The 14,614-nt window shown below is 40.3% G+C and overlaps 1 protein-coding gene across 4 annotated transcripts in view; it reads left to right on the top strand.

Annotated features, from left to right (window-relative positions):
- Positions 1-14,614, top strand: part of LOC148443038 (cytoplasmic FMR1-interacting protein 1) — a 116,256-nt gene that overhangs the window by 99,246 nt on the left and 2,396 nt on the right. For all 4 annotated transcript variants that reach the window (XM_088463344.1, XM_088463345.1, XM_088463342.1 and 1 more), the window contains 7 exons: positions 4,055-4,198; positions 5,015-5,105; positions 9,252-9,382; positions 12,205-12,277; positions 13,079-13,173; positions 13,647-13,885; positions 14,206-14,353. In XM_088463344.1, coding sequence (XP_088319470.1) covers positions 4,055-4,198; positions 5,015-5,105; positions 9,252-9,382; positions 12,205-12,277; positions 13,079-13,173; positions 13,647-13,885; positions 14,206-14,353 — 921 coding nt within the window. The remainder of the gene's footprint in view (positions 1-4,054; positions 4,199-5,014; positions 5,106-9,251; positions 9,383-12,204; positions 12,278-13,078; positions 13,174-13,646; positions 13,886-14,205; positions 14,354-14,614) is intronic.

Consider the following 14,614-nt stretch of genomic DNA (forward strand, 5'->3'; position numbering starts at 1 on the left):
GAACCTTTAATACTGCTAGCCCAGAAAGCCCTCTTCTCCATGAGAGAGGCGCCTGTGAATATCAGGTCAAGACTAAAGCTGTGTACACACTAAACTATGTGTGTAACCAGCGATGTCACCGACGGGCCTACATATCGGGCGTTCTGTGCACAGTGGGCGATCCGGTGCCCGACCGCCCACTATGCCTGCCCCGACGACGTCACGGGAGTGCGCACTACATGATGTAAGTGCATACACACTACACATTTTTAACGATTTGTCGTTCCAATGTTTTGGAATCAGCCAAATCGTTAAAGATATTGTGTAGTGTGTACCCAGCTTAACAGAATATCACATAAGTCAAAGTACTGTACTTCTATTATATTCTGCACTGTAAGATGTCTCTAGTTGGGTTGTGTGACTCGGCCTTAGCCCTGGATTGGATACATGTTTCTTTTCACCAACTGGAACTAGAATTTGAGATGTGAGATGACCAAGGAACCACTCATTTACTTAGAGGTTTATTGTGCTAGGAAAATGACATCCTTATTTTACATGATAGTTCTGTTTGGAGTTATTTTTAATTAAATACAATCAAAGCAGTTTGCCAAAGCTCTTTCAGAACAGGGTCACGCTTAATCTGCTCAGCATCTGGTACATCAAGAGTTCATTACAAATTAAAGAAAACCCAGGACATTTAACTGCTCACCCTGTGTCACATAGTAAAGTAGTTTATATAAACCGCACTGTCGTCGTCGTGTGTACAGTACTGTCAGTGTATGGTCTCTCATTCCCTTATGTATATGCTGATATGTGCATTAGGTCATTTGATAATCATATTTTCATGGCAGATGCTTATCCATCCATCTATCTACAAAGTACTTTAGTAAAATTTATTAAAGTCGGGACAGAGCAAATCTGTGTTTTGCAAATTAGTCCAGTTTAGAAATAATATAATGAGCTCTATAACTTAGTTGCAACGCCAAAATCTTAGTGTGCGCTGATGTTGTCCATCTTGCATTAATATACCACCCCACATGTCACCCCTGAACCTTTACTATCTTTTTCTCCTGTATGGTTCTACTACAGGGTAAAGTAATTCAGTTTTAAAAACATATGACACTCATCTAACTTCAAACTTGTTAAAAGCCATTACAGCGTCTCCAGGAATACTAGATTAGTTTAAATGAACAGTAATAAAGCATTTCAAAGAGTTTATTGCAATTACACATGTAAGACTTTAGATTCAATACAGTTGATTCTACAACATTGAAGTAGAAGCCACTTGAGAGGTCTATAAATGTGTGCAACCATTGAGATCAGATCATTCTATGAAAAAGTCTATTAGACCATTCATTAACATTACCCATGACATGACATAGGCAAGTAGGAAATAAGGGGTCAAGAGCCACATGTCACATGAGCAGGGTTAGCTGGCTGGTAAGGCAAAGTGACCGTTGCAACGGCAAGTTGCTGTTACGGGGGGAGAGCGGTGTTTTACAAAATGGTGCTTCAAGGAAGAGAACGGTCTCTACATAGATGATGTGCGGAATTACTAAAGTTGAAAGCCACATAATTTGTGTGGAACAATGGTTGAACATCTTCAGGACGAATTAGCAAACCAGAGTAAGAGGTGTTGTCATGTTTTACTAACATGGAGTCTGGCAGTAATATGCACACCAGTCAGGGGCACAATATAGGCAAGTCCTGCAAATATTTAGACTGTGTAGTGCAGCTTTGGTTCATTTTTGGGGCGTGGGTCCCCTTGGATTGCTTTGGTTGATCTGCGTGGGTCCCCTTGGATTGCTTTGGTTGATCTGCTTCAGGGCACCAAATTATAACCCATTTTCCTTGTCTGTTTTTTTTTATATATATTTAACTATTTTATTTTTATTCATTATATGCAGCTGTGGCTGCTCTTAACTATTTCCTTTACACTTCACTTTTATTATTATAGCGATGCCTTGGGGTGGCTTAGCTGGACTAGTTTGGGGTGTCCTGAGCTCTGGATTTGAACCCTAGTATGTTAGGGACCTACCCTACAGAGGTTACCTGGATGTGGTGGGTAGGCCCATAACCTTGTCCAAGATTATGCCAAAAACCTCTTGGTTACTGCAAAATGTATTTTTATATAATCAGTTAATTTGGAGTTGTGCACTTGTATTCCTTCTTTTTCTGTATATACCACTTGTCTCCACAGGTAGCACCTCCAATTTATATATATACATATTTTTATATATATATATATTTATATATTATGCATGCACACGTTCAGGGTGTGCAGTCCATTTTCCATGTTTTACTAATACCAAGGAGAGCTGTAGCCACATACAGTAGGCAGTGCCATTAATGAGCAGAATAGGATTCCTTGGTCTAAAGGCAAACTTTTCTCATTTATCCATATTGCTATAGATAGCAGCTGAGGTTAACATTATTTTTGTGGTTACATGAAAATTAAAAAATATGCAGTTTTCGTTGTGAATTCAATGCAAGCTATTATTAATTTGCAAGTTCTGTGTTTTTCTCTTGAACTGCGATAAAGATAGGGGTCTGACTGTTCCTAATTGAGCTTGGTAATATTGTCAGGACTCTGATAGGGGCTGCCTAAATAATGCTATAAATAGAATGATGTGGGAGAGTGAATTAAAAGTCCAAAAAGTTCTAATATACCGTATGTGTGCGATCTTATGGTTCATTGTCCATCTGGTGACTTTATATAGATTGATATATTTGTATTTATTTTATTTTAAATTGTTTTAGTTTATTCTTAGTAAAATATTACAAAATATCTCATTTTATTTGGTGTTTTGTATATATTTCTATACCTTGTGAGGCATCATTCAACTAAAGTGTTACCTTGGGTCAACAGAGAATATCTCTGTTGCTATCCAAAAATGTACACAGTCTATGGTTCTTTTACAGCAAACTGATATCAAAATAATAATGAGCTTCAAGACCTACTCCTGTAATTTATTAAAACTAGCATTCTTGCAGATCCTCATAGCACACCACAGATACTGGGGTTTTGCTCTTATTAGGCAGGTTGCTATGGTATGGGACATTGTGCTCAGGCTGTGTGATGGGATTGGTTTTGATCTTGACGTTCCGTTATGATACAACAACCAATTTTCAGACTTGAACTCAATGACTATAGTGTCTGGTGTGGCATGAGGATTCATTCACTAGGTCAGCTTTATTAAAATTTTCACTCTTTTGAACCTTTAAAATGTTAAAATCGGATTACAATATTCTGCGTTCCTCTTCTAAAGATATATCCAATTACATCATGCTTTGGGCAGGGCAGTATTAACCCATGGCCGGGCCTCTAGGCTTTAAGGTATTTCGGGCCTCCTCCGGCACTTCAATCTTTTCATCCATTTCATGCTCCTGCTTAAAACGTAAGTAGGAGCATGAAATTAATAATGCTTGCTGTGGCTTTAGTTAACATTCCTGGAAACAAAAATTACACGATTAAGAATATTTTATATTTGAATATATTGCTATGTTATTGTGCATGAAATACAGTATTTCAGCATTCAGGGCAATGTTTGTCATATGTCCTGTTTATGCATACTCTTACCAATCGTTCAGCCGATCCGTCTGTGCCGACATCATTTAAATTTGCCCGCCCAGTTGAGATGTCGGTGACAGGTTGGTCCTTGCAGCCAATGTACGGGCGGTCAATGGGTCACCCATACAACCAGCCAGATGTGCCAATATATCTTCAAGATATCAGCTGTGCAGCAGGACAGATGCGATCTGTTTGTGAACGATGTCGTTTAGACATATCGTCTGTAAACACCCACGATGCACTACAGATATATCGCCCTTTCAGTGGATGAGACGATATATGTGTCAGTGTGTACCCAGCATTATTCTCTACCTGTTGCACAATTCTGCTAATGATATTGGTTCTTTATAAGTAAGTAAATCAGATTTTCCTTTTGCATATAAAGCCTAGTTATGGCTTTCTACTAGGAGTCCCCTTCTATACTATGCAGGATTATAACCTCTGTGTTTGTGGCCTTAGATATAGATCTTACAATAAAGGGTTTTTTTTGTTTTATCTTCATAGAATTTGAACCTGGCATACAACAGTATTTACAGCTACTACAGGAACTTTGTGGGCCCTTCACACTTCAAAGTGATATGCCGTCTACTAGGATACCAAGGTATTGCAGTGGTTATGGAGGAATTGCTGAAAGTTGTTAAAAGCCTGGTGAGTACTTTCTGCAAAACAATGATCTATGCCTTTGAACTTGAGTTCTTTTCCGTTACACGTTATTTAATGCATGCTTTCATAAAGCTTTAGACTGGTTGTTACGGTTACCTTAAATCTTGTTGTATTTAGGCAAATTGCCCTGCTATTGCTTACATATATTGGTCCATTCTGAGGTGTTTCTACCTAGTTCGGTTTAAAGTCTTCATGCGCCAATAGATGTATTTTTTTCATGGATTCTTTATTATTGGATCTCTGAATGCATCAGAATGATCATGAAGCCTTAAGTGAACTTCTCCACAAAAAGGCTCCAGGCCGCAGCTGCGGTCTGAGGCAAATATAAAATAAAAATAAACTAACGCTTATAAGTCTTGAGAGCCCCCATACTGGGCACATAAACTAGACGTCTCCTGCCAAATATGGGTGGAAGGAGCTACCGCAAGTGTTCACAATTTAAAGTGCCCGCACTCCCCTATTAACCACTATACCGAAGGTGTTCCCATTGTACCTCAATGGACTCAAATGGATTTAATGTAAATCTCAAAATTCTCTTCTAATATATGGCGCAAGTATTTCTGTGTAATAGACAAATAGAAGCAAAAATTGTCATGCTTGCTGTTTGTACATCACTGGGCTGAAACAGTTGGAAAAGCATTAAGGATATGTTGCAGCCATAGTCATGTAATGTGGCTAAGATGGAGTGTGGGGTGTATATAAGAAGAATACAAGCTACAGGATGACTGAACTGTTTTTCATGATCAGATGTTACATATACATGTGTGCATGTGTCTGACTAACAATACCTGTTACTCCTAGTGTCAAGGTACTATTCTTCAGTATGTGAAGACATTGATGGAAGTCATGCCTAAGATCTGCAGGCTGCCCAGACATGAGTACGGCTCCCCAGGTTTGTCATCATCTTTAGTATTGTCAGGAAAGGTCATTTCAGCAGAGAACATTGTGTTTTATTTTTCTACGTACATCATAATGAAACTGTGCATACATTATTTAATTTTCTGCTATTAGATCAAGAAAATTTACTGCATTCAGGGCAGTATTAGAAAAAGCAGCTTGTTACCTGATTTACATGTAGACCTTGAAGCGCCTAGGAGATAGTAAGGAGGCCTGAGTGGAAAGAAAGCAGCCTACACGCATCTGTCAGGGAGTACGTTAATTAGAAAGCACACAAAGTATGCCTGCGCTCTGACCAAGTGTGTCTCTGGTTGCTGGGTAGGAACATTCATGTTCTCTCTGCATAGACCTCTCATTGTTTGGTCTCTTTGGAGAATGTTCTTTGAAATGCATATGTTTGCGCAACAAATGCTATGGAGTATTTCCATTCAGAGATGCTGTAATACATATTGGTAGTTGCCTAAATCTCAGATTTACATGCCTGTCAGAAATCATAAATGAGTTTATCACAGTTTGGCTTTAAAATAACCGTTCAGGGAGCTCAATTATGGCTGTTCAGTAATTAGTTTTCATTTCAGACCACCTTTAATTCTCTGCACTGAGCTACCTGTGGTAATGTGCTGCTTCTCAGAATAGCACAGAATTATCCTTCATGTTGGTGTGGTTTCATTGCTGCACTGAACACAACAGAATGTATGAGAGAGTGCCAGTGGTAGGAAGAGTCTACATCAAGGGCATCCAACAAGCTGTTGCGGAACTACACATCTCAGTATGCCTTGCCACAGTTTTGCTATTACGGCATGTTGAAACTGAGGCAGGGCATGCTGGGATATGTAGCTCCACAGCATCTGGGTGGTAGCTTGTTAGTGATCTACACATTCATTTGAGTGAAGGGAATCCAGGCTTGTGTTTATGCCCTAATGCTGGTGTCAAGTCTTAAAAAAATAATATATATATATATATTAATATTTGATGTTCGCATATGTTTTTTCATAATAAGACTACAGTTTAATATGATTGTTTTTCATTTATTTGTCAGTGCAATGGGGCTTCAGGGTAGTGTCACACAGGTACTTTTGGCTTAAATGTGGCACTGAACTTGTTAGATGCTCCTGTAGTCACACATAAGGTACAGTGTAAAATAATTGTCAAATGATACACTACTTAACCAATCCCGCTTCCAAGCTATTGACTGTTGTGTTGATCACAACACAGTTTGTTTTTATAGAAAGGTTTTAGGAGGATAGCAGAATATTCAGTGAACAACTTTAATGATATGCTAGGTAAGTTAATTCTGCAGGCGTAGTATAGAAACTATTTTAATCGTCTGAAGCAGAAATATTATTACGCATGTATTCATTTATATTTTTCTGTTGACAAAAGCAATATACAAAATGGTATTTAAGTTCCTCATTGGAATATGCACTTCACTAATCTAATTTCTTATTTGTTACATCTTAGATTGACTTTACCCCATCTTAAAGGGGTAAGACTTTCTTGGTCATATTACAAGCCAATCCACAAAGATATTAAACGTTGCTGTGCAGTACCTGTTACAGCCTATACATGATACTTTCTCATTGTAATCCTCTCTAGCAACCGTGAAATCAAAATCCAAGTTCTGGGTTTATTGAGAACTGAGTGTGTAGTGCTCATATCCTTGGTGCAGTAACAGAGAGATGATGCTAAGTGCATCTCCTTTATGACCAGATAGGGACCAGTGTGCAGGGGTTTGGTACGGGATATCGGCACTCGGAATCCCGACACCGGAAGCCTGACTGGGTTTGGATACCGAGGTAACTATCCCTAACCCTCCTACTCTGGTGCCTGAACCTAACCGCCCTCCTAATGCCTAAACCTAGCCCTCCCCCTTAATGCCTAACCATAACCCTCCCCCTAGTGCCTAACCCTAACACTCCCCCTAATCCCACTACTTACCTTCAGGATGCCGGCGCCGGGATTCCGGCACTCATTCTGAGCGTTGGAACCCCTGCGGTCGATATTATGACCACATCCCGTGTGCAGAACCTTTGGGTCCGTTCTTGGTGACCAGAAAAGTGGGCAACCGCTGTGCCAGTTAGAGGGGGAGATTGATGTTCTGTATAAAAGTTATAATCTCATAAATTGTGTTGTAGAAATGAGGCTATCCATCAGCAATGTCTCTGGTTTCTAGTGAATTGATAGCCTACTATTTCATTGGCTTAGTACATAGAATGGCTGTCACCACTGCTGGCGCTAGTTGTCATTTCACATTGCATCCAAAAGATAGTGACAAAATGTGAATACACATACAAACTTGTATTTTATTTTGGACATTTTACAGAAAGGAAAGTTGCCTTACCTTATTCATAAAATAAAACTTGTGCCAATAGAGTATTACATTATAGCAACATTGTGATTTAGAGAAAATGTTCACTCTGGATTTTAATAATAGTAATGATAATAGCAATGTAGTAAACAAATTGGCAAAGCACATGCATTCATTTTGTGCCACACAATAAATCTGGGTGTCATTTGTTTCTAATGCTCACCAAACACCATATATCATTACCTTGGGCAGCAGGCATGTGTCGTGCCCATTAATAACCATCTCCACACCATGTATAAGCCCAAAACTGCCTACATTCCCCATAACGACTGTACGCAATCAGTAGGATCATTATCGGGAATATTTGCAGTGTGGTGGAGAGATGGCTGCTCCCAGCCTGTGCGTGCATACGTGTGGGCCTTGTCTAGTTTGGCCTGGCATAAAGGGAGTAAGTGCAGCATTACATCTTGTGGCCAACTTTATTCATCATTTCATTACATTTTGTTGTTGTCATTGCAGTAAGGATATACATAGAAATGCAGAAAATCTGGTTCCTATGAACCTTGTGCCAAGAAAATAGGGTGCAGTGTTTATAAATAATTTGTATTTTTAAGTTTAGCTACAACAGTTGTCATTTAAATTAATTTGAACATAAACACTCCAATACTTTTCAAATTCTCCATATTCAGATTTTTACTTGTCTTCACTGCTGTAGATCTTATTGTCAGGTTTAAAATGTATTTGTTGTTTTTATTGGAACCCAGCATTACACAGCTAAAATGTGTCATCTGTCGTGTGAGCCCTTTATAGGGGATTTGCGGCTGTAGATGGGGCTGAGGTTCTAATCCTTTCTGCTAATCCCGTGCAGGTTACTAGATACATTTTACATGAAGCAGAAATGATACATAATACACAGCATAAACCATACAAGAGGCAATCTCTGGCTGTGCCCAGCAACCTATTTAGAAAGAGATCAGAGACTTCTTTATTCAGGACAAAGTCAATAAATGTAAGACAGAGTTATGTGACTGGTAACTGTGAAATGCACTTTGGTGCACAATGGTAATAAACTGGTTGCAATCTATTGTATATAGACATTGTGGTTGAAAAGGTGCAATAGTTGTATTTAGATGGCTTTTGTAAGCATATATGACTCTAAAAACTGCATTAATTCAGTATGTACTATATCTAAAGACTTTTTATACAGTAAAAATAATGTCTCACAACAGCAGGACAGGTCCTCTTTACAAAGCCCGATCAGATCTGGTTCCTGAAGCTCCCACTCAGTTTATACAACTGTCATTATAGTATGTGACATTCCTGGTACAGTTTGCATAAATAGCTCATGTCTTCTTTCTTGGTAGGCAGTAATAAAACATAAGTGTAATTTCTCTTTCTTCCTTGGGGGACTTTAGAACCATGGGGTATAGGTGGGGCTGGAGGAGCCTGGGTACCAAATAGTTAAGTGTGAAGCCGCAGCACAGGCTCCTCCTCCCTCATAGTTTGGGAAATTAAAAACCAATTGGTAAACTGCATTCAAAAATAGTGATTAGTTCATGACAGATTGTGATGTACGAGTACCTTTAGTCTTATGTTTGTATCTCCACACATCGTACAGAGCTACCCTTCCATGTCTACTAGTAAATTGAAATTAGACCAATACATATGTGAACGTAAACGCCACTTATGTGTGTTCCTTTACACTTTAGACTAATTTGTATTGCTATGCTTTTATATTTGTCTCATCCCACTTTTTTTCTCCCTCTCCCGCATTATTTCAGATAAATGCAAATCATATCATTGATGTTTACGTGTGTTTCTCCTGTACATTAGGCATCTTGGAATTCTTCCATCATCAGCTGAAGGACATCGTGGAATATGCAGAGTTGAAGACTGTGTGTTTTCAGAATCTGAGGGAAGTGGGCAATGCTCTTCTCTTCTGCCTCCTTATAGAACAGAGCCTGGTATGTATGTACACCAAGCCAGTGAAATGGGTCTACCTGTTCCATGCTGTCACAGAATGAGCCACTCTTGGTTTGCCATATTAGAGACGACATACACCTACTGTAAGATCTTAATGATGGAAGTCACCAAGGCATTTCCTGCACATATAAAAGCATGAGGCCATGCAGTTCACAAATCTGATTTCTAATATTCATGATTTACTGTAGATTATCTATATAATAAGCTAGAATGCATGTCTGTCTGTCCTTTATGGACGGCCCGAGTTTTGGTCCGAGCTTCACCAAATTTGGCAGGGTGGTGTAGTTTGACCAGGATTAGGTGTTTGCCTAAGTTTGAACTTAGTCAGGGCCACACATTCTCACACAAACCCTATAAATGGGGACTCTCATAAAGGACACAGGTTCCGGGGCTGGCTCCAGTGGAAATTGGCAGTTAGCCAAAAACCTGTGAGAAAGCTACAAAAGTATCCTTTTAACCTCAGTCTGATCAAACTTGATGACTCATGCAAGTTCATATTAAATCCAGAGCCCCAGTGTTTGCATGCAAGGGCAAAACTAAAACTTTGTGGGCCACATAGCAAGACCTTAAAAGGGTCCCCCCCAGAGGTAAACCAACACATACATTTGCCCCCCACACACAGCCCATTCAGGTTATGCCACACAGTAGTACCCCTTATACACATTATGCCATGCGGTAATAGTGCCCCTCACACATTATGCCACACAGTAATGCCCCTTACACTACACAGTAATGCCCCTTACACATTATACCACACAGTAATGCCCTTTACAGATTATGCCACATAGGAGTAGTGCTCCATATAACACATTATTCCACACAATAGCAGTGCCCCTTACACATTATGGCCCCTCCCCAGCAACTCAACGTCCCCAGGTCCCTCCAGCAGCCTCTCGCCTCCCCCTGTGTGCCATCAGCAGTCAGAAGGTGTGGATTTGGGGCTGGGTTACCAGCTAAATACAGCTGGCACAGCGGCAGACATGTACAGCCAGCGCAATTTGAATCTGGCTCAGGTCGCGAGCCAGTTGCAGCTCCTGGACCGGCAGCCAATCTGGAGCCGCCACTGCAGATTGGCTGCCAGTCCGCAAGCTCTGATTGCCTCGCGACTGGCAGCGCTGTCTCTTCATGACTTCCTGCCAGTGTGCAAGCTGTTATCAGCTGGCGGGCCGGCACCAAATCATCACCACTGACACTTGGGGCCCCCCTCAGCAGCCCTGTCTGGACCGGCCCACCTTGTGTGCGTGACTGAGTGCAGGGGATGCGGCGGGCCACAGGCAGCTCGGGCACCATAGCAGCCACACCCGTTGCAACCGTAGTAGTTACGCCACGCCACTGTTTGCATGCATGTTTTCAGGATGAGTGAAATGGGGTTATAGGCGAGGATAATGTAAGCAAATAAAGGCTGCAGGTGTATTTCAGGGTCCTGTCTTCAACCCGGGCAATGCCGGGTATCCCAGCTAGTGCCTTATTTCACTAGGCAATCATATGAATTATATCAGAACTTCCTCAGAACTCACGGTTTATATAAACACTTTGTTACAGGTATATTAATAAAGGTGTTTCTCTACATTTTTTTTTCCTTTTCTTTTGCCCTTGCCGTGAAGATCTGGCCTATAGGAAATAGCTCCTTCTGTATACAGTACACTGGAAGCATTGTGTAATGTATGGAGAAATAAGATTCTGTGCAGAATGACTAACCCCCAACCCCCCCTCCCCCACTCATGTCATTTATTATTAGTAGAAACATTAGGTGAAAGTATGATCTACTTTTAATGCAGAATGTTTAACAAAATTAACATAGTGTAAAAAATGCTAAGCAAAGCATTCCATATATTGTTACTGCAACCCTGAAATATTACCCCAAAACCTAATCATCCAGTGCCCCTGAGTATAAGGGCACCACATAAATCTATTTTATGTTTGGAACATAAAGGCCTTGAAGCAGAAATCTATATTGATTTGTTTGTGCTAGTTCTGACAGCATAAGGACCATGATCCTCAGGAAAGCAATGACAGTCTGTAAACAGACCCATAGGTTCACAAGGGGCAAATCCCAAGATGGCGTATGTGATCCGCTGCTATTCCAAGGAAGGATTTCTGGCATAAGCAATGATGAGGCTGCCAAAAATCTGCTCAACAATTATCACCAATATTCTTTTATCTTCTATACTTGCAGAGTGACTATAATTACTATACTGATATAACATATAGAGAGAATTGTTAGCCAGCTTCAATGGAGCATTATAATTGTACCTATAATTGCACTATCATGCCTATTGTTCTCCATTGATCTATTTGTCTACAGCAATGAGCTAGCAGAGATTTTCCTTGTTAAGGTGAATGCAGTGTGCTGTGTGGCTCTGTAACCTTGGCAGAACATTATTCGTATTTACTGAATCACGCCAGTCTGAGAGCAATCATGCTGGGGATTACAAGAGATGTTATGATTTATGATTCAAGGGCTAAAGGGTCCTATAAAATGACTGGCTAATCACACGCTTTTCAAAGCGTAGCGTAGCAACAGAATTAGCTAAGTCATTGGAGTATGGCAGTTTAGCTTCACTTAGCTAGAACATTAGACACTAATTGAAAGAAATGTTTATTTCTTGTTTATTGCCTGCTAGCTTAAGAAGTGCAGAACAAATGAAAACAATAGAAGCTTGACCTGGCTGCTATAATGTTCCATGCATGGTTCCATTGATTGCAAAGTCTCTGTATAAACTACTTTTATTTATAGTTATTGAAATTTCTCCTTGCTGTAAGTAAGGCTGCTAATCCATTATGTATTATTCCCTTTCCTTAGTCACTAGAAGAAGTGTGCGACCTGCTGCATGCTGCACCTTTCCAGAACATTCTGCCCAGGGTGCATGTTAAAGGTATGTCCCTATGTGAATGCTTTCCCTAGTCACCAGTACCCAACAATTTTGATATATATAATTACATTTAATGTGAGGCTTCACCCACACAAAAGGACAGAAAAATTAAAGTATCATTAACTTCTGGCCTCACCACCACAGAAACAGTGAGGAAGAGTGGAAGGTTGTAACATGAAAAGTGAAACCATGGAAAAATAATGGGCTTCCATATCTGTAAGCCTTTGATGGATATTGTACTTATTGCTGTTATATTTTCTAAAGAGACTTTTTTCTGCATTTTATGATGAGCGCAATCTTATATAATTTGCTACTTTTTTATCTCCCATGTACCACCTGCTGCTTCCTATGCCCCTTGCTCATGTTTGCCGCCTTTTGCCTGTCTTATGATCCGTCTCTTTGGTTGACTCATCATGTGCCTCCTTGCCTAACCTTCCTCCTCTCTGCAACCTTCTGCCTCTGTCAGCCTGGAGGGGGTCACTCTATAGCAGGCAGCACAGAGGGATGGGAGATTTCCGCATTAGTTTTCATCATGGTACTGTAATGTCGTCCTACAACCATTCTACGAGAACATTCTGTACTATTCGCTAGATTGGGTCTTCAGTTGGCCTGGAAGCTAAGAAAAGAGACAGCGTTTGAATGTTGGGGAGTGAGTTCTAATAAGAATATGGGTTACCACTAAGGCTACTTGTAGAGAGAATTTATCATGGCAAGGGACCATTTTTCTTTCCTTGTGTTTTGATGTTCTATTTTTTTTTTTTTCTTGTTGCTTCAGTGATTTTTGTTTTTATGTCTTGACTACAGAGGGGGAGCGCCTGGAAGCCAAGATGAAAAGACTGGAGTCAAAGTATGCTCCCCTCCACTTGGTGCCTCTCATAGAGAGATTAGGTACTCCTCAGGTATGATCCAACTGCATATAACATTGCAGCATGACGTCTTCATTTGCTTGTGAGATAGTGGTGGAAATGTTTTATGCAAAGTATGTTTTAGCCATACACCATGGTCCTTGTGCCACCGCTAAACCTGAAACCAAATGTCATACTTGGCCATACTGTCTTTTCTATTGTGATATTTGATTATGATCTGTAACCATATATTTTTATTCCAAAACTCCCCATAAATGAGCAAAGTGTAATGATGTTGAAATTATATATTCTAATCCAATATTTAACTCATATAGTCTGCTTGCCATCCTCTCCACCTCCTAACCATGCCATTACTTGTTCCCCCCGATAATCACTTTTGTCTGCTCTTATTGAGCTGCAATAACCCCTACACAATACACTAGCTTTAGGGCAGGAATGTCTGACTTCATTGGGAATGATTATGATTTGTGACAGGTTATTATGCTAATTATGCTTCATTTCTACAGCAAATTGCCATAGCAAGGGAAGGGGACTTACTGACTAAAGAACGACTTTGCTGTGGCCTTTCTATGTTTGAAGTGATTCTTACCAGGGTCCGCACCTTCCTCGATGACCCTATTTGGCGTGGACCCCTTCCCAGCAATGGTGTGATGCATGTGGATGAGTGTGTGGAATTCCATCGACTCTGGAGTGCTATGCAGTTTGTGTACTGCATCCCAGTGGGTGCCCATGAATTCACTGTAGAGTAAGTGTACTGAAATGATGGCTTTATGCTGCCAGAAAATGGGCCTGTTTTTTAGAACTTAAAATAAATGGCTTTCTAAGGAAGACTATTTGTAACAACCACCTACAATTTTCATTATAACATCAAACACATTTTAACATACAGCAATGAACATGTAATGCTAAAACATCATGACCAAACAGGAAATGTCCGAACACACAAACAAGGACCGGACTATACAGGAGGAGATACAGAGACAAGAGGCACCGTTATATGCGGACAACGTTGGCGCGCAAATAAATTGTGTGTGTTTTTAAGTTATTTTGTATTTGATATTGCAGGCAATGCTTTGGTGATGGACTGCACTGGGCTGGCTGCATGATCATTGTACTTCTGGGACAGCACCGCCGGTTTGATGTCTTAGACTTCTGCTATCATCTATTGAAAGTGCAGAAACACGATGGCAAAGATGAAGTCATCAAGAATGTGGTAAGTAGAGAGCAATGTGTGTTTGTGTGTCCATTGCACCAGAATGTAGTTGGCTATGAATGTAGTAGCGTAGGCTCTTCACACTGCAAACTCCCTAGTCACAGCTGCCAAACAATAGTACCCCATAGCACTGTTTTGTCCCATTATGCATCCTGGCTACAAATGCCAACTAGCTACTGCTTTCCTAGCACAGTCCTTAGTGTTCAGGCATTGCCACAGTCCTCTTGTTTGGGTCTGTTATTTAGTGAGGTCAAGAGGTAC

Source organism: Taudactylus pleione, unplaced genomic scaffold (genome assembly GCF_031769625.1).
Source record: "Taudactylus pleione unplaced genomic scaffold, aTauple2 ptg001346l, whole genome shotgun sequence".
In the NCBI taxonomy this organism is placed as follows: domain Eukaryota; kingdom Metazoa; phylum Chordata; class Amphibia; order Anura; family Myobatrachidae; genus Taudactylus; species Taudactylus pleione.